This window comes from Alosa alosa, chromosome 24 (genome assembly GCF_017589495.1).
Source record: "Alosa alosa isolate M-15738 ecotype Scorff River chromosome 24, AALO_Geno_1.1, whole genome shotgun sequence".
NCBI lineage: Eukaryota > Metazoa > Chordata > Actinopteri > Clupeiformes > Clupeidae > Alosa > Alosa alosa.
Window position 1 is genome coordinate 5,622,726 of NC_063212.1, and position 24,869 is coordinate 5,647,594.

The window sequence follows — 24,869 nt, forward strand, 5'->3', positions numbered from 1 at the left end:
TTTTTTCACCATTTCAAATCAGTGACTTTGGTTTGATACAATTCAGTGATATATTGTTTATTGGGGTCAAGCAGAAAACAATGCATAACCACCCACTGTTTCTACCTTTTCTTATAAGCAATTTTGCTTTTGCCATGGGAGTTTATGGCAGCCCCTAGAGCCGTATGGTAAATTTGGCTCCCCCCTATGGAGGACAGGCCCATGATTTCTGTGTCTCAAGCACTTCAGCGTCACCATTTAAGTGTATCTGCTTCTCTCTTCTTCTTCTGATCTTCAAATTGGAACAATGTTTAATTTTTATGACTTAAAATATTTAGCCAGCCAGGTAAACATAAAACTGTGTCAGAATATGATGGAGTTTGAACATTAACACTGATAACAATATTTTACAGGGAGACGTGTTGCATGAATGAGATATTGCCATACCCCATCCTTATCTTAACGTTCATCGTTTCTTTCGCTTGTATGGATGTATTGCAAAGTTCCTTAAAGACATACGGTGCTTATCAACTGAAATGTCAATAAAGAAATGCTAGCTTGTGAGCACACAGTACATTTTTCAGCACATTATTCATTTGCTAAACATTTTAGGTGTGTTCTGCTCTATAAAAACAGCCACTAGCAAGGTTTCCGAAAGTGGCTCATTTCCACATCAAACAGCAAGAAAAACTGAAGACATGTCGACCTTTTTCAACGTTCTGATTTTAATGTGCTTTCAGTATGCAGGTAAGAGGAATTAGGAGTTAAATTTAATTATATATATACTTGGATTAATAGATTAATATCCTCACATATTTACTTGGCTCAAAATGTGGTATATCTTGCTTGATTTTCATTTGTATTTTTATTGTTTTTTACATTCTACATATGAAAGTCTTTTATTATCATTCTAACATATCCAGTGTAGTGTAATTATGTGTAATGTCTGGTGGCCTTTTAAGTAACTTAAACCTCCACTCTCCATTAGTTCCAGCACAAGTCACGGATACGGATAACCTGAAGGCTGTCCCAGGACAGCTGCCGCTGGTAATGTGTCTCCTAAAACGTATAGCATAAAGGATACAAATCATAGGAAGGTTTATTTTCTGGAAATAAACAATATTTGATGATATTGCTTGTCAAAAACTGATCAACAGTGTAAGTGAAAATATTTGATAAATTAGGCAATGGTAGCCAATTAAAGTTAAGTGAGATACTTTGTTTTACTCAATTGGGATTCATTAGTTGTTTTTTTATGTGTAGATGGGCTACGTGGAGGTAAAAATGGGCTTGTTGAGAACACTTGCCATGTAGATCCACAGAATTTAGTTTCAAGAAAATCGGTCACATGATATACATGACTTTGCAAGCTCACATGTAGGCATTCGGTTGAGGTTTTGGGAGCACTTGCCTCGGTTCTCTGGAGTGTTGAAATTCACTTTCACAATATTGAATGAGTGACCAATCCGATTTAAATCTAACTGCATGATCAAAACCTGAAACAATCTGAATACAACTTGACCTTTGCTGACCTTATACCTTATGTATTTGTACAGGCAAAGTCCTGTGAGACATGCACCAAGTTATTTGACCTCTTGAAAGAACTGCTTGTGGATACTGAAGTTCAGGTAAAGTAAAGGACTTTAATGTAACCAAGAGCCTCTCTTGATTATCTCAAGTGCATACATAACATTCACAATACATAAACTGTTAAAATGCACAAACAGCATAAAACACTCATATGGTCCACATGTCTGATTATATCTGTCTTTTTGTTTCCAATATCACTTTACCGTGAACCCTCTTCACCTCAGGGCATGACAAAAAGTGACATGAACACCAAGTGTGAGAGGCTCCTTGGGTCTGGACGAGCTGAACTCTGCAAGCTGATGATGGACAAAAACCTTCCTGTGTTCTTCACTCTTGCTGACAAAGTCATAGTTAATAAACCATTTACTCTTTCCCCACTATTTTTCACAGCTCTACTAAAAGGGCATAACTCAGAAAAAACAATATGCTTACGAAGGCTGCTCTGTTGGTGATACTGTGTGTTGCACATGATGTTGGTTGCTTTATTGGAGATCTTGGTTTTGTTGCGCTGGTGTTTTGGTTGGGCATTCAGGCTACTGGCAGTGCATGTGGTACTGTGATCGCTGCGTACAACATGTTCCTGGGTACAACATGTGACGTGTTTGCATTGTCGTTGAAATCCATGTTGCGTAATGTTAAATAGACTTAGCTGTTGACTTAACACTGTGGTAAATCCCCTACCTACAGCACAATGAAAGGAATTAAACACCTCTCCAGTATATATCTGAAAAAGGACTACCACAAGTTAAAAAAAAAACATAGCCAGACAAACACTGAACCAAACACACACTAAAGCCAGAGGCCACCTCAGCACATTCAGAATGATCCCATGATAACTGCTTTAGAAAATGTCTTGTACAAATAGATTAAAGTACAATGCATCGTATCATTGTCTCTTCATGTAATGGGCATAAAAGGGCAGGAGCTTTTCTATAGATGTAAGAATGAGAGTGACTATAATGTGTTTTCTCACAGAAACCAGGTCATTTATGTTCTGCTCTTGGGTTCTGTGTGGACACAGAAAATGAGCTGCCAGGTCAAATGGCCCTTAAAGCACCATATTTTGCGGTAAGAAAAAGTATATCTGATATGTACTGAATGCATTCTCATATTTTACTCCACCATCACCTTCATCCGCCATCTGAGTCTTGTCAGGTCCCAGCATCACTGATTCTGATTACTTAGTGATCCTTTATTGATGGATGTTTTTGCATCCTCTTGTGTCACTGCTCTGAGATTGGTGGAAATTGTTTGTCTCTCTCAGGACACCTTTGGCATCCAGTGTCTGTTCTGTACCCAATTGATTGGCAGCATCGAATCGTTCCTGCCCACAGACGAACTTGAGGTAACAAAAATAAAACGGGGGGTATGCCAGAAAATCAAAAATCTAAGTTTGTTAATCCCGAGGTGTGGGGAAATTCTACACTTTTCATTCCAGTGACAAACTTGACCAGAGACTTTACTTTTTCACAACACTAAACCCCATTCTTTGAACCAAATGCTCAGTGGCCTGAACACAGACTGTAATGTAGCCCACTACTCATCTACAGTATTGAAAATGTTGCCAATACTTTATTTTTACTACAGTACAGTTACAGTAAAAGCTGAAAATGAATTATGAAATCATGCTTAACTGTATTGTAAAGGATAAACATTTCCCCAGGAGCTATATGCTCTGCCCTGAATAGTGTATTTTCCATTTTTATGAAGCATCATGACTGCTCAGTAGTGTTTTCATTTTGACTGCACTGCTTTGTGAATGATCTGTTTAGTTTTGAACACAAAATCAACATTTTTAAAGTGATTGATTTTGCAAGAACTGTCTGGTTTTGTGAATGTACATTGAGAATGATGTTTTGGGTTTACAATTTTGACAAAAGGGTGGAAGGTTTAAAAAAAATGTGTTGTGGCAATTCGCCTTATTCACCCGGCGGCCAGAACGAGGGCACATTGTACACTTTCCATTACACTTCAGTCCAGCAGATGGTGGTAATGCACTCTGTTTTGCCAAAAAACCTTACTGAAGGTTACTCTGGCAGGCTAGCGAACCCTTCTTTTTCTGTTTGGCAGTTTGCAGATGGAGTGCATTATCACCATCTGCTGGACTGAAGTGTGATGACAAGTGTACCCTGTAGCCTCGTTCTGGCCGCCGGGTGAATAAGGCGAATTGTGAAAAACTGTAATGAGGACCTTAGCTACACCCTCTGTAGATCACAAATTCAAAATTGGTGCGGATGTGGGCTGGCTCACTTAATAGCACCAAGGTCCAAAGAATTCTGAGACGGCCAAAGTGGTGTTTGTTCCACACTGCGTGGTTTGCAATGTAATGCCTTAAAATACACAGGGATATTAAAGATGTTTATTTGTATTATTGGCTGAACTTTTTCCTTTGGTTTCTCTCTCAGGATGCTCTTACCATGGTGATGGACCTGGGGTGCAGTGTATTACCTGACTCCAGCAAGATGTTGTGTCAGACAGTAGTTGAAAAAGCCATCAAGACAGTGATGGAGCTGCTTATGTCCGTCCTGTCCCCAGACACCATCTGCAGCCTGCTCCAGCTCTGCACTGACTGATGGCAAGGTGGAGTTACCCATTATGGGTGAGCGACCACATACATCCCCCTGATCTGGTCGAGGACAACAAACAAACAAACAAACAAACAAACAACACACACACCTCCAACATAATGAGATAGAATGACAAATGAGCCATAAACGCAGATATTGGATATTATGACTTCAAGGTGAAAACATGAGAACATTAACCAGTAGGAACGACCAATTTGGCAAGGATATGCATTTAAATTGCTTATGTTTTCTTTTGTGAGTTGTAATTTCTGTTGTTTAATGTCTATATTCAATCTTTTTCTAATCTGAGGCAGCATGGATATAGAGAAGACCGTTTCAAAACAACTTCAGTTCCCTGGCTTTCCCCCTTCACAGCATTCACTCGTTATCAAACTCAGTGACCACAGATCTGTACACAAGTGCCCTGTTACTGACATTATACCTTTAACATCCCCCTACTATTGTTGAGGTAGGCAACAGGCCTACAACAATCTTTGTAAAATCTTGTTCAGCCTCAATCAATCCTTGAAATGTTCAACACCAAAGAACCTTCAAGAGACGACACATTACTGGAAATGCACCCCCCGCCTATGCTGAAATTCCATTTCTAGCTTGTATTATTCTCCCAATAAATTTGTATTCGCAAAGCACTGTTGAAATTGATTTCTGCTATTATACTTTCTCAACCCCAGGGGGAGACCTTGCACATCAGATCAGTGCTATGTAGTACTCCCAAGTCATGCTAGGACCAATTGTAAACTAGTAAGGTGTGTTTAGATCCATCATCTGACTTGTTATGCAGAACAAGTCAGTACACAGTAAAACAGGTTCAAACCAGTCAGATGTTCTGGTATGCTGCAGTTGGAACAAACTAGTGTACATTCTACACCAACACCGGCTCTCTTGTTTAACACACTGATGCGCAGTTTGAAGACTACACTTATAGCCAAGATAGCCTCATTATCTGAACCCTTAAAGGACAAGACATGGATACTACTGTTAAATTATACCCAAGTGACATTCATATGTAGCAGTAAATTGTCAGTTATGTTAACTCCAACACATGGCATTCAATCTATTGGTCGGAAAAATGTCAGCTTGGACCACCCGCTCCAGTGTAGCAACGCCCCTGACGAGGCAAAACTGCCGAGCACAGAATACTTGAAACGAACATAAATACCTCCTGTCAAGGACAAAGGTCATTTCCATAATCAGACCTCTAGTTGAACAGTCACTGATATCAAATGTGGAGTTCCGTGGTCAAAATGTTCAAGGTTTTAGCACATTTAATAAATACAAATAATAATAAAAAATAAAAAAAAAACAGTAGGAGGAAAAACCTGAGAGGCATAAGTGGCAAAATAATTACAAAGCCAAAGCCAGAATCTCAAGGACAGACTTTTATTCAAATCACTTTGTGTGGGACATTACCACTTTAGGAATTCATGAGCTCTTTAGGGGAAAGGGGGTGTACTAATGGCCCCATGTAAAGGTACATATTCACTGTAGGTGGGGGTTGGGAGGGGGGTGGGGTAGAAGGTCAAAATGAGATTGAGGAATTGGGGAGACGAGGGAGAGAGAGAGAAAAATAACAGAAAAAGGCACTTTTTTACTCTTTCGACGACCAGTCTGACACTCCCATCACTGGTTTGTAAAAAGGTCAAATGAGGAATATAAAAAGGAAGAGGCGGAGCCTCCCAGAGTCCCACATTGAGAGCATGTAAACGAGGCTGGTTTCTCTGTACAACACCAGCCAGACTTTTGCTTCTGTTCGCAAGACTGCAGGGAGACCCCGCCCAATAAAATACTCGTAAAAACAAACAAAACAATTGCGCACATGGTTATTCTCGGTCGTTTATAATTCTTATGTCGGTCAGATAAAAAGTAACAATGGTCAGAGCATTCTTCAGCGAGTGCTGGCCTGGGACAGAGCACCTCATGGCTTTTCTGTACAACACCATGAGAATGCCACAAGCGCAACACAAAGGAATGGGTGAACCCACAATTTCCAGGCAAAACGAGACAACAAAAGAGGTTTAAATCTGTTTTAATTTAACATTGACGGTAGAAAAGGCGGTTCCTCCCCACACAACAGGTCCCTGGCTTTTCTGTAGTACACCAAGGTCCAGGTGTTAGAGGTTGGCCACGCTATTACGAGTTTTTTTTTGTTGTTGTTGAATATTCCTTCAAGTAGTAAATTCAAGTTTTGGGCGAAGGCATTTTCCCTGAGCAGGCAGGCTGGAGGTGAGGTTTCTCTGTAGCTACACCCCACGCAGCCAAATGGACTGCTCAGGGGAGTGCTCTGCCGACTCCCGTGGTCGTACAGTACACCACACACACAACGGAGCTACAGCGCCGCAGTTCTATGTGGATTCCTCGCCAAAAAGTCGGGAAAACACAAGAGAAACTGGAGAGGTAGGGGTGGGGGTGGAGGGGGCGAGGGTAAACAAAGCCACATCTAAACCCTGCAAAAAGCCAGCCACCAAGGAGACGGGGACAAGGCGGTAGTAGCAGCTTCTGACTTCTCTGTAACACGTCAGAAAAACGATGGCGCTTTTGCAGGGGAGAGAGTGACTTGAAAAAGGTGTCCATTTCTTAGAATAGGGTCAATTGGAGACAACAACCCGATTGCGGAGCTTCCGAGTTGCACCCAGGTGCATTCGACAAACGCTTTCACTCATAAGAGAAAGACGTGTGTGCGTGTGGGAGGGTTGCTTTGATCCCGTTTCAAAAATTCAATTCAATCTTTTTAAGCGAACCCAGACTTTTTCGTCTTCTTTTTAAGCAAAACGAATGGGCTTACAGCAGGCCTAGGGGCTTCAGCCAGCGATGCATAGCGTCTAATAAACAATCTTAGTCCTCTGTTGTGCCATCACTAGATCAGAAGGGGTTTGGTAGTAGGTTAGGGCGGTGGGGGTGATTGAGACAGGTCAATGGTAAAGCATAAAACTATACAGTACCAGGGCAAAGACTGGGGCGGGTTGGGGTGGGCACAATCATGGCAAAGGGTGATGGGGGAGAATTGGAGCCTGGGGTCATCAAAGCCAAATCAGCTCTTGGAGTGCAGAGAGACAGAGAGACAGTGACACAGTGGGGGTTGGTTATGCAAAGGAGATGGTGCATCTGGTTTTCCCCTCGCTCGTCTCCATTGGGCCGCCGGGGTTTCTCTGTAGTGCACACACCGGCAGCCCACAACACCAGGAGAGGAGAGGGGGGAAAGCGCAGAGGTTCTTTTGTATGATTGGGCTTTTTTTTTTTTCAGTATTTGAGCTTCTTGGGCACCTCCCATGGGAATGAATCGCGGCCAAAGTGGCCATAGCAAGCGGTCTTCTGATAGATGGGTTTCTTCAGGTCCAGCTCTCTGGAACACACACACGTAAAAACCACATCAACAAGTTATGGTGAGTGGCAAACACAAGTTCTCAGGACCTATATATCTAGAGGTGTTCTTAACCAACTTTAAGTACACAATACATATTTGGCTTTACATTAATTGACAAAGGGCTTTAACTATGTAACTGATGTTATGGACTTGTCTAATGGCTAATCAGAAGACAGACTACCACAAGGAGGAGCCTAAATAATACCCATTTCTCTACAGTTGAAGAAAACGGCTCGCTTTCAGGTGTGGCTGAGACCCTTTCACACGCTTCCCCACCAAACACTGTCAAAAGGAATTTCTATTTCTATTCATTTACAGATTTTCATTTTGATTCTTTTTTTACATCTTGGAGTCTGACTACAATTAAATAAGGGATACTGTGTAAACATGTATTAAGATGTGTAACCCACGAGGGATGCATTTGGTTCTGTTAGAAAAGAAGTCAACCTGGTTAGTTTGTAGTGCGGCTTGCTTTAGTCACAGACTAAAGTTTGTTTGGTTTGAGTCGATTCCACTATTGCCAAGCCCTCATGCTTTAGCTTGCTAGCTGTACTTAGCCTAAGTCTCCAAATATCTAATTTATTTTGTTCTTACTCTTAGCTTGTCTCACTACACACTCACAAGTTTCTAGAGTGTTGACATGGAACAGTTATTAAACTTTTCCGCCCGATCTATTTCATCAGTGTGCGGTTATTAAGTCACCTGCCAGCCACTCAGAAAAGACTAAGCCAGTTTTCATTTCAAGGGGCTGTCAATTTCAGCCTTGTTAAACTTCCTACACCATATTCAACTAAAGAGCCAAGTGTCCACACAGGGCCAACAGGCCGCCGCAGATGGAGGCACGCTACCTGACGATAACCCCAGGCCGTAGATCAAAGTTCTTCTTGACGATGTCCAACAGCTCCCTCTCACTCTTCTGAGACGTGCCATAGTGGAAGATAGAGATGGACAGTGGGTGGGACACACCAATGGCATAAGACACCTGGGAATGGAAAGGCAACACAGTAAGGACATGGGCATTCATCTGGTGGAGAGAAGATTCAGGTTATTTTCTGGCCTAGGGTGCAGTTTCACAGAGTGCTGCCAACTCACAGGTCAAGTTAACAACACGTTTTTCCATTCTAGCTGCATTGTCAGCAATTTGCACCAAAGAATTTCACCCTGTTGTTTTTCTTGTGTGTTGCTAATCAACTTAATCACTGATCACTAATTGGCACCAGTCCAAGACTCACCTGGACCAGCACACGCTTGCACAGGTCTGCCTTCACCAGCGACTTGGCCACCCAGCGGGCAGCATATGCTGCGGAGCGGTCCACCTTGGTGTAGTCCTTCCCAGAGAAGGCCCCACCCCCATGAGCTCCCCAGCCCCCATAGGTGTCCACAATGATCTTACGGCCAGTCAGCCCCGCATCACCCTGAGAGACATGGGGCAGCCATTAACATACATGCATATATAAAAGGAACGATGCACAATGATCTTTAGGGCTGAAACGATTCTAAAGTTTTCAAAAGTAAAGTTTTGGGAATTTACTCAAAAAGAAAAATAACTCGATGAACTAAAAAATTACGTCAATAAAGTAGGCTAGGCTATTTATCAAAAGCCCCTGCCTAGCCTATAGCCTACATTGATGTTCTGATTTTAATCACATAATTTTCCTATGATGGCTTGTTTACTATGTTTTTAAGCAAGTAAACTTAGGGATCCAAGACAGTTGTTCCACATGCATGCACACTCATCTATCCTTGTAAAATTATTTGTTAGTAGCCCAGAAATTATTTTTAGTAGCCTAATGGTAGTAGCTAATGGTATATGTTTTAGTAGCCTAATGGTAAATGCTGCAGGTGTAGAAATCTACATAAAACAGAGATGCATGTTGATGTCAGGTCTAGATTACAGCATGAAACTTGTTGTAGGCTACATATTAATACATTAAATTGCTTTCCCTCTTCTCCCTCCCAGCACTTCACAACATGGTATGGACAGCTTTGTTCGCCCAGCTAAGTCATGCACAAGAGGCTGCAATTTTACAGAGAGCATTTTGAACATTATTGATGGCACTGGCACAATTGATGGCACTGGCACTTAAAAACACTAAATAGGTAAATTGCAATAAATGGGCTTAGTTTTGTAGCCTAATCTTAGAGTTAGAATAAATACCTCTGTGCCAATTGCTTGATCATTTTACAGCTATGTCATTTTCGTTATGCATTGTGTTTTGGTTGTTTAAAAATGCAACAAAACAAATTATCCGATTAATCGATCGATAAAGTGCTAGATTAATCGATTACAAAAAGAATCGATAGCTGCAGCCCTAATGATCTTTAAAAAAAACTCAGAAATAACCCACATTGTTTGATAATCCCTCAACATGAACCAGTAGGACAAATGCTGTTGAAAATGCCTTTCCAAAATTCGGAAACTTATAGGGTCCTTCGCCAAACATCTCCATATTAGGCAATAAAACAAACAAACAAAATAACTAATTAACTATTTGGAGCAGCACAGCAAGTCGTTACCTGTGGGCCCCCGATGACGAAGCGGCCGCTGGGCTGCAGGTGGTAGACGGTGTCCTCGTCCAGGTAGGCGCTGGGCACCACGGCCTTGACCACCTTCTCCTTCAGCATGTCGCGCATCTCCTCCAGGCACACGCCCTCGTCGTGCTGCACCGACACCACCACTGTGTGCACGCGCACCGGCAGCATGGCGCCGCGGTCCTGCCGGTACTGCACGGTCACCTGCAAGACACACAAGACCACAGTTCACCATGTGGACAGCTACAAGCTAGTGAGATTCCTGAATGTTCTAATGACAGTTGGTCATCACACATAAACAAAAGAGGAGTTTGGTTCCAAAACGCTATATCCACCATGATTTTTCATAAATCATTTATTTTCATTTTGTTTTCCTAGTAATTTTAGTGGACATGTGATTGAATAAAGATAAATCAAATAACAATGCCCAATCAAAACAGAACTGCAATTTTATTGATATTACCTGAAATACACAATTAAATAACATGACTTATTAATGTTTTCAAAAATGGATTTATAGCATTTTGGAACCAAACTCTTAATATTTTCTTAGCGGTGTGAGTGTGTACAAATGTGTTTATCACTGCACACAAACCTGGGTTTTGGAGTCGGGCCTCAGCCAAGGCAGGGTGCCATTGCGCCGCAGCTCAGCGATCTTGGCATTCAGCTTGTGGGCAAGGATGATTGTGAGGGGCATGCACTCCTCCGTCTCATTGGTCGCATAACCAAACATCAGACCCTAGAAAACATGCCATGTTAGTTTACATTTGATCACAAAACCATGGTAACGATGGACAAAGATTTAAGTCTATCAAATGCACCTAACATTATTCACACTTAAATAATAAATGCTACTATAAATATGCAAGAATAATGTTCAGTCCATGTGTTTGAGACTTAAGACTTTGCCCTTCTTTCAAAGTAAGGTCAAGTCTGTGTAGGTCAGATTTTCACCTGGTCACCGGCTCCAACGTCCTCCTCACTGCGATCCAGGTGGACCCCCTGTGCAATATCAGGAGACTGCTGCTCCAAGGCCACCAGCACATTACAGGTCTTATAATCAAAGCCTAGACATACAAGCATTTGCAATAGGCATACAGTTCAGTTTTAACATTTTCATCTCCAGACAGTTTTTGCGAGCACAAAGATTCTATTAATTTGCAAATGTGTGAATTGTTTAACCAATCATAAAATTTAAGGTCATCTCTGCAAACCACTTTCCCGTACTGATAAAGGCAATAGGATAAAACTGTCTGTCAATACTTTCAAAGTAATAGAAACCTTCCAGTAAAAGTGTTATTTAGCTCCATAAAAACATGCACTTAAGCCATGGTGTTTTCCAATAAAAAAAATAAAAAAACAGGGTGAAGAAAGTAGTCCTGCACCAAATATGGCTTTAGTATGATTACAGTTTGTGTTTCAAACCAGTCTAGAATAATCTGTACAGTAATATGCATCGCTACGGCAGTGATCTTATTTCAGGCAAGGTCCTATTTCAGACACATGAGTGCCTCGTGAGTCACGTCACAGTTCCCAAAGAAGGTTAAGTATTATAACTGATCCACCCCAACTGTTATAAGCAGTCTTCATAGATCCTGGTGAATCAGAAAGGAATGTGCATCTGCATGAGAGGACAAAGTACTCTTCTGCATGTGCCTTCTTTCCAAACAGGAGGGAAGTTACAGGATGAGGATCACAGTGGTCTATAAGTGGTTTACAAATATAAATATAAATATATTTTAAAATATATAGCTACAAAATTTTAAGCTAAAAAAAAAGATGTATAAATATAATGTATTGCCAGTTTTGTGATTCTCTTAAAACCTTTGGAAGAGTCATCATAGCCAATGTTCTTGATGGTGTCCCTGACAATCTTCTGGTAGTCCAAAGTGGCACGGGATGTCACTTCTCCTGCCAGCAGAATCATGCCAGTCTTGGCAACAGTCTCTGGGAAAGGGAAGACACCAGCGGCAGAGTAAGTGAAATGTAGATGGTGTGTGTGTGTGTGTGTGTGTGTGAGGGGGTGGGGTGGGGGTGGCTGGGGTGAAGCCTGTAATAGGACACTCACCACATGCTACTTTGGCATCAGGGTCCTGTTTGAGGTGGGCGTCAAGCACGGCATCGCTGATCTGGTCGCATATCTTGTCTGCAGAAACCACAGCAACCAGGCAGAAGACAGCAAGAACAGAACCAGTGATTAGCATATTAACAGTTATTTGTGCAATAACCTTCCCATTCAGGTTGCTAATTGCTTACATAATAGCATTCCTCTGCCAACCACACGTTGTGAGCACAACAGGAATCTTGGTCTTGGCTAACGGCATTGCATTAAGACAACTGACAATGGTGACACTGGCACGTGCCAATAAAGTCTGTACTCTCTGGAATAGCCCAACAATAACGACAACGTGACAGACATACAATTGACACCATATAATGAGGTAACTGGTAGCTGTGTTGCGTGTTCCAATTTCTGTCAATTTGTTTATAATTACTTTGCTACAGCAATATCCGACCCGTGTGGCCAGGCAAAAAACGCAGTGTTGGGATATCCTGTTGGTACTGTAGAACTGCCGCCACAGGATAAGAGGGAGTCCTATATTTAGGCCAGAGGTAAGCCAAGATTAACAGATACAATACCCCTCCTCAAGCACAGCCACAGAGGATGTTGATACTGAGCTCCTTTCATTCATGCGCATTAACCCACCACGAGCGTTTCATTGTGATACAGACGCTGCAGTTCTTTTCATTTCGAATTCTACTGACGGAAATGTAAATCAGTCTGCCTACAATTTCGTCATCTACCGGTTACTGCGTGTTAACTTAACGTTAGTTTCTTAACGTTACAGTTTCTTGACACCATCAAAGCTAGACACCGCAAATTAACGCGAGTTAAATTAAATATACGACTGGTTAATGCACCTACACGGTAGACTTGCTACACGTACATTAACGTAGCTGACCCAATTCTTACATTGCAAGACGATGATTGGATTGCATCCAGGTATTACCGGCTGCGGTGAAATACGGCAACTACCGAGGAAAGCTTGCCAAGCTAACTGGCTAGCGTATATGGCTAAGTGGATAAACATTAGCCTACATTCTCTGCGTCGCTATCTGTCTGAGCTAACATTGGAGTACATGTGTGATCCGCCGTTGTGATGCATACGTACGCACCACATATAAATAACCAAAACACACAAGTTACGGTCGAGGGTATAGGTATAGGAAGCACCACATTAGTGTTAGTGTTATTAGTGTTAAACGCCAGATCTATTATTACTGCTATGACAGTGTAGATTAGAAGTGCGTGGACAGCAACAATTCAAGGAAGGCGGGCCCGTGGCCTACCTACCTACACATGAATTAGCCTAGTCGCCGAACACCACCACCTCGTGTGGCCTGATTATCCCCGCGTGTTAGCAGGCCTACTAAATCATTCTTACTACCTACTAAATTGACATAATTTCTAGACTAACAAGTAATTTATCAATAACCGTCTTGATGATATTTTGTGCATGCAAAGCTGCCTTTGAGAAAGCCCCACGTTAGTTTGCAACAAGCCTTTGCATGCTAGCTTTCAAGTTAGCTAGCATTAGTAGGCGAACATGACCTTGTTCCGACACCTTGTTTGCTGGGCAAAATCGTTGTAAAATGAAATTTTATTAGGTATATCGACTTAAGGTAAACTCGCTAATGTCACTAACCTGGATGTCCTTCTCCGACAGACTCAGATGTAAAAAGAAAACAGTCTTCATCGATGAGTGAATTATGGAAACCGTTCATTTGTCCGTTCATCTTCGGAGAACAACGTTATACAGCTATCTAATAGTACAGACGTTTGCGGTGATTGTCTTCTGTAGCTAACTTATTTTACGCAAGGTGTGTGAATTCTTGTTTCTTGACCACAGATTTCGAAGACGTATAAACTGGTGATTTCTAGAGTATTCGTTCACTCCCCGTGGTATGTTAGCCCTACCTCACACTCCGCCAGTTATATACTCGGTTGGCTGGTGAAATCGGTAACGTTAGCTGCATGTCCCGCCCCTACACACAACGTTACGCAGTCGATGGTGATCCCCTAGTTTTTTCAATGCATAACATTGTAGCCTATTGTGAATTCTTCCTTAACAGTTTGCTTGAATGACCAATTTTCACGTGAGCATCTTGATAGTGGCTGCGTTAATTTGTTTCACAATTTGTATGAAGCTCTCCATTATTCTTGATATCTTTAGACAACTGAAGGAAAGCTTTAGCCAACAGATTGAATGGTGTGATTAATGTGGACCCGTGGATAAGCCCCCTAGTCACTCTACTGATTGCTTTTCTTTTGCTGTATAGGCTATGAAGGAATAAGAGAGCTTGTGACCACAAAGGCCAGACCCACGCAATTCTCTAAGATTAAATAACTGGAATTGAGCCTAGGCAGCACTACAGCACTCATGTAGGCTACAATATTTCCAAACATTTGAGGTAGCCTATTATTTGCGTGTGATTACATGCTCTCCTCTCCTCTCCTCTGGTGTTGTGAATGCCTTGGATATGATATTGGATATCTAATCTTATTGTCAGTAAATTCTCTGAGTAACTTCCCTACCAGCATGGGTCTAATCAACTCAATTTTTAGAGTGCTATTGTAAAACAAAATGAAAATATGCTGATATGCATCTCTCTCTGTTGGCCTACTATGTGTGCAATTTATTGTAGAGCCTGGTCTCAGCTCAACCGTTGACATGGGCTCCTTAGTTGTGGGTTTGTTTAACTCCACTTCATCCCTTGCCTGTTGATCTAATTGGAACAGCTTTCAGAACAGTTTAATAGATTCCCTTATGATTGTAGGCGATACCAGTGAACCGCTTTTGACAATGATGAGGATTAAAGTAACCATGTAAAGTTAACACCCAATTGCTCAATTCTGTCAATCATGTGTTTTTTGTTCACAGTTTGTGCCGAAGTCATGCAGAGTGCATGACAACCTCTCTCAAAAGGTCGAAGTCTGTATCACAAACAGCTGTCAGTCATTGGCCTTTTGCTCCATTCAGTGCCCTCCCTGCATTGCCATCCTCTGTTTTGATTGGAAGTTTGTCATCAGAATGCTGGAAACTGCTGAAAATTATGTGCAATTATGAAATAAGTTTTTATGCAGGGTGCATATTGTTTTTTAGATACTGTATTTATGCATGTCAGACTAATCCAAAATTCCATATAAAGAAATCTGAGATGGTTGCTCATTTTGACTCCCTCATCATGCAGTGCTGGTAATTTTACTACAATAACTTAAAACCATTGGATCAAATCCCCTTGATCTTTAGATGGTCCATGCATTGTTTACCCTCATACAGCAGCAAGTATTCCTCTGGTCTGACCAATTAAGAAGAACTGCCCATGCAGGTTCAGTCACTCAACTCTTTCTGTGGTTGTACTTTCAGGCTTGCAAATACAATTAGGTAAATCAGATGTATTTCTTCATAATGTTAAAATCCCCAGATACACAATTAAACAACATTAAATCACTTCAAGTTTCCATGTGAAGAATTAACCAGTCCATTTGACCCAAAGTACACCATGTCCTCCTGAAAAATGTGTGCAACACTAAGTACTCTCAAAGGTGATTACATAGTAGCAGTATCATATGTGCACAATAGGTTGTTGGAAACGGCAATATTCAGTGTTAATTATTGGCTGTGCAGGTTGATATTGCTAAACCATTGACATAATTCATTGTCTTATATGATGTATGTTTGACTTGTGAATAAATGTGACTATTCTAGTTATGAAAGTTACATGTCCTAGTTATGAAAGAATTTACATGTCCTTGCATGTACAACTACCGCCCCCCCACCCTGCTGTTTCTTAATTCATGTACCCCAAAACCCTCCCATCAGTATTACCAAACAAATTACCTAATGCATCTCTAGACCATGTGACTTCCCTCTGTCTCTTCTCAGCCTATGAGAACATTGCTATTCTTTCATAATATTCAAAGATTCAAAAAGCTTTATTGTCTAATGTCTATGCTGCCATGTTAGAACATTTTCTTTTGATTGAAGGCAGAGTGTGTGTGATGTGTCAGTTGCATGAGTTTTGTATTTGTATCGCATTGGGAATGAAGGATTTGTTGTGTAAGGACTTTTTAGCCAGAGGCACTCTGAACCTTCTTCCTGATGGTAATAGCTCAAAACTTGGAGGAGGGGATGGGAGGCATCCTGGATAATGAAGTTGGATTTTCTTTCCACTGCTTGTTTATAAAGATCAGATGGCTGTTTTTGTGGAATGCCTATGATCTTAACGGCTTGCCTGGCTATCCTAGCCAGCTTTCACTTGCATTTGTTTGGTAGGAAGCTGTACCAAGATGTGATGTTGAAAGCGATCTATCAGGATAGAATGACCTGTCTCACTTAAAATCCTTTAAGCCTTCTGAGGAGACACATGAACTGTTGGGCCTTTTTTTTAATTGTGTCAACATGCGTTCCTTTATGGGTATATTCAATTAAGTAGTAAGAACGTATTTATTTATATAGTGTTTTCTAGCACAATGGAAAAAAGTCCATGGGCAATGCCGATTCTCTTGGAGTGACACAGGGCACTGTGGGCACACTATTACCTCCATGTGGATTTTGATCTGCTGTGCCAACCAGACCTTTCATATCCGTTTTTATCCAAGGGTTTCATAATTCAATGTAACCCATGGATTTGGTTTTTGGACTTGTCTATCCGGCTGACAGTGATGTTACAAGAACATTCAAACCTGTTAAACCTGACATTGACATATACTCCCTAAGGGTTTTTGACACATACACAATTATCCTTGTACATCCTTATCCTTGGTGACGAGATATTCTGACATGCAGTTACACAACAATTTTACCAATACATTAAAGGCACAGTCAGCGATTTCAAGCTCTGAAGCTCATAACATTTTCTGTCACATTCCGCAAAACATCTCATAATCTGCTAGCTGCCCATCCTGTGAATCATGGGCGTAGATTTAGGGTGGGACGCTAAGGACTAGTCCTAATCAAAATTTTAAGATGACAAAATTGTCCCCACCAATATTTTAGCGAACTTATTTGTACTGCTGATCATTCCTACAGCCAGCACGACAATACAAGAAACGTCAGGGTTATCTGACACGCAGGCTACGCATGGAGAATGCCAATGCACAGGCTACTTTGCAGTGGCAGTCAAGCGAGCAGGTGTGTCAACGACAACTGTAAGTTACCAGGGCTGTCTGCCAATACATACCCCATAAAAGGCCAAAGTAAAACATTTTAATATTGAATTTGACTGACAGAGCTTTCAATTCGGCAGCCGTGGCCTACTGGTTAGCGCTTCGGACTTGTAACCGGAGGGTTGCCGATTCGAACCCCGACCCCTCATTGCTACCCAAGCGCTGCTGTTGTTGCAGGCAGCTCACTGCGCCGGGATTAGTGTGTGCTTCACCTCACTGTGTGCCGAGTGTTTCATTAATTCACGGATTGGGATAAATGCAGAGATTAAAATATACTTATACTTACAATTAACCACATTATAATCAATAGGCCAAAATCATAATTGTGTATCTGTGCCAAATTTCGTAATTCAAGTCCAGTGTAGAGCTGAATAAGAAAATCATAAGGCTGTATATCTTGAACTTCCAGTATGTGAGAAACTTGACTTGCCTTAATATCTCCAACCTCAAGTATGCAGCTAATAAGGAAATATAATTGTTATTTAATTAAACAAGGTGAACTTCTCCCCACTGTGCAATGCAGAAAAGGATGCTACACTGTAAAAAATATCCGTAGATTTTACGGTGAAAATTTGTGAAATGGCAACAGTACAAAACAGTAAACTTAGAAACGGTAGAAAACATTTTTTACAACAGTTAAGTATTGTAAATATGTTTACCAGCTGGAACCATATATTTCACCTTTTTTTTGTATAGAAAAGACGTTGATTAACCGTTAAGAAAAAAAAAAAGAAACATGCCATAATATATAAAGGGAGGACACAATTTTTTTCCGCTTTTACCCTCATCTAACTGTCGGTTTCCACATGGCGGAATTTCGCTTCGCTCATTGAGGTTGAATCAAAGATTAACAATCTTTGGTTGAATGAGACGAAATTCGTTCTGGTTAGTACCTGGTATTGGCGAAATCGAGGACCATTCGTGAACCAATCAGGTCCCGTGTTTGTGTTTAGAGGCGGGAGTTACAAAAAAGTCTGACCAAGATGGCGGTGACTACCTGAGCTGTAACACAAACATTTGTATGTGATTAAAATGTTTCTACACGAATTGGCACTTCTATCAACACAAATTGTGGTTTATATGCCACACGAACTTAGTCAGGGCACATACACCACTAAATAGACCACTATATATTATGTTAGTTTAAACACTCAAACTTTTTAGCTAGCTGACAAGCAGTTCGCTAGACACTGCAGTCAAAAGGTTAGCGGTTTGGCTGTCACAGAACACATTAATATTTTGCTTTTATTTTCTGTAAAAAATACTGGTTACCGCTGTTAAAATTCACTGCAGGTAGTCTAATGGATGAATCAAAGAAGGGTGCATAGACAATAGATAAATTGTTTAAGCACCCTTCTTTAATTTATACATATAAATCATTTATGTAAATTAAATTAACGAATTAATATGCATTAGCTGTCTATGATTATAGTCCATGTGCATTAAATCACTGAATTTCCCCCAAGGTATTTCCCCAAGCTAGCCTATAGATGGCGCTGCATTTTGTTAGTTAAACCACATGGCCAAATATCAACCGCCATTTTGTTCGCTTAGGAGACAGTGATTTGTGAGATGGTAAGTAATGAAAACGACAATTTAATAAATTGAAGAGTTCAATCTGATTAAAAGTATTAATTAGTAATGCAATTTTAAGCTTCTTGTGTTTGCAATGACTTACATCTAGAATTTCCTTCGGGATGAATAAAATACTATCTTATCTTATCTGAATCTCTGTTGTAGGATAACATTAGCCTATGACAAAATTGCCAGCTAGCATTCAGATTTCTGACCATGCTTTGATTAACGTCAACATTACCTTATATTATGTATATTGTGCTTCGATTCTAACTTGTAATAAAACGGAGATATCATAGTTAGTCTACACCGTTTTTCTCTACTGTCATTAAGTCTACATTCTGAGCTGGAATGTCAATTGCTTATCAGTGTGAAATATCTAGCTGAGTTCTGATTGAGAACGCCATTTTATTAACATTAATGTTAATCCCTTCATTGTGCACAGAAGCTTGAAATTCCAGTCATTTAGCCTTGCTTTATGTTTCCAGGCAAACTTTTAGGTAAAGTACATTAGGTGTTAAACATGTTTTATTCAATACATTTATTGTTTGGACCTTTACAGTTAGTAATTGGATAATTGCTAGAGTTAAAGCATCGTTTTGGCTAATGTTAACAGGAAAATTGTGCATTGGAAATCGTATTGCTTTGATGCAAGTTAACGTTGCCTAATCTTTATGTTGCAGGTATGTTGGGAGAGACGTCTACAGGTAAGTTTTTACATTTTCTTTACTAGGAGTAGGCTATTTATTTAGAAGTGAAGTGGTGAATAGAGTTTCTGAACGTTTGGGGAGGAGTTTTTCACACTGTTTTAGCCATGCTTTCCAGTCACATTTTGTGGAGCTGTATGTCTGCTAAAGTGCATTCATGGCTTCGATCTGTTGAGTCTAAGGGAAAGGTAGAAATATCATTGCATTGCTGAGGACTTAATATTTACTCTCCCCAACATTAGTTTTCTTTTCTTTTATATTTCAGATTTTGTTTGTACTGTTATGCTGGTTTAAGTAAACTTCGGTTACCAGCTATTTAGGCAACCTAGCCTAGTTCCATTGTGGCTGTGGGGATAGGGTAGATTGGTAACTTTAGTTTTATTCCTTCAGATGTTGTCTTTGAGAGAGAGAGAGAGAGAGATGTTTTGAGGATCTAGTAGTAGCCTATTGAATTTGTGTTTGGTTTGCAATTGATAAATTGCTTAATTGTAGGGCTTACTTTGCCCTTGCCCAATGTTACTGTTGTAATTTATCTGTATTCAGCCTTTCATCTTAATCTGCCATGTTCTTGGCATACTTGTTGATAAAGGTTTTGTGTTTCTGTGCCATGTGGCTGCTCCCATTAAAGTGCAGTTAAGGCTAGGAGACTAGCTAGTTCAGATAGGCTAGTGTAGATGGCCTTTGCTGGCTTGACTATGCATTCATGTTGCATTTGTGGTTTGGCTCTGAATTCATTAAAAGGGGTATGTTTTGCATTGCAAACTGCACAGCAATGAACCCCGTGTTGTCTTCAAATGTGTTGGAATTGGTTGTAAACGTGTGTTTTCTAGGTATTCGTCCTTAAAAGCTCATTTTTATCGCCTTCACACTGGCAAATCGTTGTTTACACAAGATTTGACTGTAGAAGCTTTGAAATGCACCGTTTCCCTATGTGAGTGCCAGTGTGATGGAGTGAAAGGGTCGGTCTCTTTCATTTATAATGCTTATCCACCAACATTACATCTTGCTCCTACTGCATCAGCCCTAATGTCTCATCAATCCCCTGGTAATCCCCTCTTCCAGATCAGACCATCTAGAACAGGACACAACACCCCTGCTTACATTTGAAGGAGGGCTAGGACACACAAGAGACCTGTAGGCCCACTATGCTGGTAAGTCAATAGAATGCATTTTACATTTCTTAGTTGAGACAATACTGCTATGTCAAGTCTTTTCAAAGCTAAGCTAGACATACTTAAGAACTGTCAGGTAGCAAATTAACATTTTTAATTGAAATGCTTGGTTGTATAAGTAAATGTAATGTAATATAATATGTAATAAGTTTGCTAATGTATTTTTTTTTTTTTTGTGTGTGTGCCATTCACCCTTAAATTTTCTTTTGACCTGCCAAACAGCAGCACTAACGACTGGGTCGACTTAGGATTGAGTCCCTCTCTGCCAGAAATTATCACTGTGTTCAAGGAAGACCCAGGCCCAAATAAAGCTGCTATGTCTAAGGTATGCTGGAAAACTTTCTGTTTTGGCTTTTCATTCATTCACATTGTATACAATTTAGCAGCCACATGTGGCAACATGTCAAAGATGTAAGTTATAACAATGTGATATATTGGTGAAAGTTAACATTGTCTCATCCTTGCAGGTCAGCCCCTTTTCCTCAGCTTTTCAAGTTGGCAGTCATCTAATATTAAAGGTAAGATATTGCTAATTTTGTTAGTGGTTAGTGCTCAAACTATGATTTCTATGCTCGAGTTCATATGTAGACACGGAGTTCATTAAAACGTTTTTTTCTGAAGACACATTTGCTTGCCTTAGCCACTCCCTCTCGCCACCATCTTGGATTGTTAGGATAAGCAAATGTGCAGTCTTCAGAAACAAACGTGTTTATAAACTGTGCTCAAACAATGTTTTTTATGCTCGAGTTCATATGTAGAGACCCCGATAATACTTTGAACGAAGTTTTATGCAATGTTGAACCTTCTATAAACCAATCTATAATCACTTAGAAACCTTGAATTTCTAAGTGTTTATAGATTGACATTTTGCGAGTGTGTCCCACTTGCCCACAGTTCACCCATAGAAAGCAATACAGCTGTAGGTGAGTAGAACACTACTACTGGAAGATGTGGGTTTGGACGTAATCGTCTGGATTGACTGATTTTTTTGACTTGTGCCCATGCACACACAGAGCCTACAATCGAAGTTCGCAATTGTTACAATTTAAGTTGATTTTCATGCATAAATTCCATCGAGGGGTGGATAAACTCAAATTTGAGAGGGGTAAACTGTTTACTTGAGTTTAGTCTCCAGTACAGCCCTGGCTGTCTACTACCTTTTGCCTATTTTCCCACTATGTTCCTTTGTGTCAGTCATAATGTTTCATCAATTCACTCCTGCCAGACCAAGCCAAAGTCCCGCTCACCTCTGAAGAAGGGAAAGATACACAGGCTTGTTGGTTCGCTCGGCAGTAGCAGTCCATGGTGAGCCTAATCAGCGTTGTTATGGGGTCCTTTTTTGTTACTATCTGTTATATTCTCAACTTTTAACTATAAACTATGTACCTACTGAGCTGGTGGCAATTGCATGTGACAGTACATTTATGAATTGCTTTATTCTACCAGTACTCATTGTAGATATGACTTAAAAGTGCCTGTGTTTTCTCTTCCTATGCCAATGTTCCTGATCCATGCAATGGCGCCAGAAAGGGCTGAAGCAGCTGACCTTTCTCCTTCGGCACACCTACAAGCCAGGGTAGATTCTTGATGTCCAATGCTGTCCCTTTTTTGACTTCACATGCCACAGAAAGGCAACACCTTTGAAACATCTCAAAGTTTTGCAGACCTGGACTTTTCCATGCCATAAGACTGTTTAAATCTGTGGACTTATGCCTAATTGCTATGTAAGAAGGGAGGTATTCCTGGTAATTCTATTCAAGCTCATTGTTTTTGACAAGACATTTTGGTACAAGATGGGCAGAATGGCCAACCAACAACTTATTAACTGATGAGGGCATAGATGATTGTAAGTTCTAGGAATAAAGTTGTCTTTTTACCAAACTGTTAATTGTATGGTTGATTTGTGTGGTAAACATAGGATAGGTAAAATGGTTGTAGAGACTGTTCAGGCGTATTTGTTAGGGAGTTAGTTAATGTATACAGTAAAATGTGTTTGAAACAAAAGGTAATCGTAAAATCAACATAAATTTTAGCGTAAATGTAGAGATGGTTAAACTGTATTTATTACGGTAAAATTTTGGCAACCCAGATGCCGGTCTTTCACTGTTAAAATGACAGAATTGTTTTTCCGTATTTATTACGGTGAAATTGCGGCAACCCAGCTGTCAGTCTTTCACCGTTAAAATGACGGAATTGTTTTTTCCGATATTTATTACGGTCAAATTGCGCAACCCAGCTGCCAGTCTTTCACCGTTAAAATGACGGAATTCTTGCTATTGTATTTATTACGGTAAAGTTCTGGTAATCTAGCTGCTGGGTTTTTCCGTAAAAAATAACAGAATTTTTGTATCAGATTTATTACGGTGAAATTCTGGCAACCACAGCTGCCAGTTTTTCACCGTGAAAATTAACGGATTTTTTTTTACAGTGTACAAGGAAGGGAATTCAAACACACTCAACACCTTACAATCTATTGATGTCAATGTGGTTCATTGAGATATCTGACATTTTTTCTGTTAATTGGCTTGGATACAAAAGGACATTGTTGCCTTTGTCGGTGTCCTTGTGAACTTGCACAGGTAACCTTGCTCATCTTTACTTGCGTGCGACTTCACCAGTGCTTCAGGCAGCCGTGGCCTACTGGTTCGCCGGACTTGTGACCGGAGGGTTGCGGTTCAAACCCCGATCAGTAGGCACGGCTGAAGTGCCCTTGAGCAAGACACCTAACCCCTCACTGCTCCCCTGAGCGCCGCTGTTGTTGCAGGCAGCTCACTGCGCGTGATTAGTGGGTACCTCACTGTGTGCTGAGTGTGTTTCACTAATTCACAGATTGGGATAAATGCAGAGACCAAATTTCCCTCACGGGATCAAAAGAGTATTTATACTTATACTTATACTTCAGACCAGAGCTGATGCTTCAGCAAAGGCCGTCACTGAAAAGCTGTGAATGTCGTTGAACACAGCTGTTTTCACATTTGCTGATTGTTGCCCGATAAACATTAACCATTGTTGCCTAATTACCAATTATTCATCAAGTAGTATCTACTTTTTTTTAGTGTTTTTCACATAGTATGTTGCAGTATTTTTAAAATACAAAAATACACACCAATAAAGTATTTTGATACAAAATACAGAGCCATTTCCTTCAACCCAATAAAATAAAAATTACAAAATACTATTTTGTATTTGAAATACATATTACATGTTTCAGAAATCTCAAATTCTGATTGCCACTGATGTGAATGATCTCACAAATCACACAAACCAAATCAAGTTTTAAAAAAATTGCATAAGTATCGAAATTGAGATTCTTCACTTAGTATTGGTATTGAAACACTAATGTTGGTATTGTGACAACAGGAGTTGGGGATGTGTCCCCACCAAAGCTGAGACCAAACCTACGCCCTTGCTGTGAATACACCATATAAAAAAAAACGGTGTCTGTAGGCATCCCAGGCTCCAAAAGCTGGAAACAATTAAAATGGGGGCAACCTTTTTGTGGAGTTTCTTTGGGAATACTGAAGGGTAAATTCATGGTCCTTGGTTAAAATAAAATGTACTGTTTTGGACAAAACATTTTTAAAAACTTACTAATAAAGGTATTACATGTAATACTTACAATTGGCCTAGAAATAGCAAGAAGAGAAGTAATCATTTTGATGTAATGTGATATATCTGCTTTTTACTGCATCCATAACTCTTTGAATATTTATTATCTGAATACTCATTACCTTACTTTATTATTTTTTTATGCAGCCTATTCTCTATTCATGATTAGGCCTCAGTGACTGTTAAATTTCTTTGAGGCAATACTCACTGGCAGTAATGCTGTACATAGACATAGGACTACAATGACTCTTAATAAAACATGAAACCTCAAGTAAAGTCTTTGCATAGGACCTTTTGCAATATGCCTTCTGTCTGGAGATGTTTATGTAGAAAACGTGCCTTTACTATACCAAGCACAAAACACCATGGTTTTCTGTCTGACAATTTTGTGCAGGATTGCAGTAATTTATGTAGCTCTGTTTTTGTATCTGTGTTCTACACGTGTCACAGAGCTGTAAATGATTTCACAAATACACTTTCCACTTTCTTACTTTACTTTGCCAAGTCAAGGTCAAAACACAAAGA

The 24,869-nt window shown here is 40.2% G+C and overlaps 2 protein-coding genes and 2 long non-coding RNA genes across 6 annotated transcripts; 3 read left to right on the top strand and 1 right to left on the bottom strand.

Moving 5' to 3' along the window:
• The first annotated feature begins 649 nt into the window (after window positions 1–649).
• sftpba (surfactant protein Ba) lies at window positions 650–4,783 on the top strand. Of its 2 annotated transcripts, XM_048236185.1 has the most exons (8): window positions 650–726; window positions 968–1,026; window positions 1,536–1,607; window positions 1,794–1,919; window positions 2,545–2,637; window positions 2,834–2,914; window positions 3,975–4,168; window positions 4,451–4,783. In XM_048236185.1, the coding sequence occupies exons 1-7, from the start codon at window positions 678–680 to the stop codon at window positions 4,140–4,142; spliced, it is 648 nt and encodes a 215-aa protein (XP_048092142.1). In that variant the 5' UTR covers window positions 650–677; the 3' UTR covers window positions 4,143–4,168; window positions 4,451–4,783. The 2 variants fall into 2 exon arrangements, with proteins under 2 accessions (XP_048092142.1, XP_048092141.1); XM_048236184.1 differs by having other exon boundaries at window positions 3,975–4,783.
• A 2,436-nt stretch (window positions 4,784–7,219) lies between these two features.
• Window positions 7,220–14,065, bottom strand: mat2aa (methionine adenosyltransferase II, alpha a). The gene is made up of 9 exons (XM_048236183.1): window positions 13,758–14,065; window positions 12,119–12,196; window positions 11,875–11,997; window positions 11,005–11,117; window positions 10,646–10,789; window positions 10,036–10,254; window positions 8,751–8,933; window positions 8,367–8,500; window positions 7,220–7,497 (listed from the first exon to the last, which is right to left on the bottom strand). Exons 1-9 carry the CDS (start codon window positions 13,846–13,848, stop codon window positions 7,395–7,397), a joined length of 1,188 nt encoding a protein of 395 aa, XP_048092140.1. The 5' UTR covers window positions 13,849–14,065; the 3' UTR covers window positions 7,220–7,394.
• Window positions 14,066–18,724: 4,659 nt separating this feature from the next.
• On the top strand, window positions 18,725–20,656 carry LOC125289391. 2 transcript variants are annotated; one of them, XR_007192623.1, is made up of 4 exons: window positions 18,725–18,856; window positions 19,540–19,563; window positions 20,394–20,522; window positions 20,626–20,654. It is a non-coding gene; the product is annotated as an uncharacterized LOC125289391 (long non-coding RNA). The 2 variants fall into 2 exon arrangements; XR_007192624.1 differs by lacking the exon at window positions 20,394–20,522 and having other exon boundaries at window positions 20,626–20,656.
• Window positions 20,657–20,991: 335 nt separating this feature from the next.
• Window positions 20,992–22,597, top strand: LOC125289392. Its single transcript, XR_007192625.1, has 4 exons — window positions 20,992–21,060; window positions 21,203–21,253; window positions 21,961–22,040; window positions 22,262–22,597. It is a non-coding gene; the product is annotated as an uncharacterized LOC125289392 (long non-coding RNA).
• Window positions 22,598–24,869: the final 2,272 nt, after the last annotated feature.

What these genes read in the sequence shown, in the direction of transcription:
- sftpba (XM_048236184.1), top strand. Translation starts at nt 678, where the DNA reads ATGTCGACCTTTTTCAACGTTCTGATTTTAATGTGCTTTCAGTATGCA. An exon ending in TTGTGGATACTGAAGTTCAG is followed by an intron (nt 1,608 to 1,793) that starts GTAAAGTAAAGG and finishes TCTTCACCTCAG; the next exon opens with GGCATGACAAAAAGTGACAT. An exon ending in TGCCCACAGACGAACTTGAG is followed by an intron (nt 2,915 to 3,974) that starts GTAACAAAAATA and finishes TTTCTCTCTCAG; the next exon opens with GATGCTCTTACCATGGTGAT.
- mat2aa (XM_048236183.1), bottom strand. Translation starts at nt 13,848, where the DNA reads ATGAACGGACAAATGAACGGTTTCCATAATTCACTCATCGATGAAGAC. An exon ending in TGATGCCAAAGTAGCATGTG is followed by an intron (nt 11,998 to 12,118) that starts GTGAGTGTCCTA and finishes TCCCTTTCCCAG; the next exon opens with AGACTGTTGCCAAGACTGGC. An exon ending in GGCCCGACTCCAAAACCCAG is followed by an intron (nt 10,255 to 10,645) that starts GTTTGTGTGCAG and finishes TGTGTCTTGCAG; the next exon opens with GTGACCGTGCAGTACCGGCA.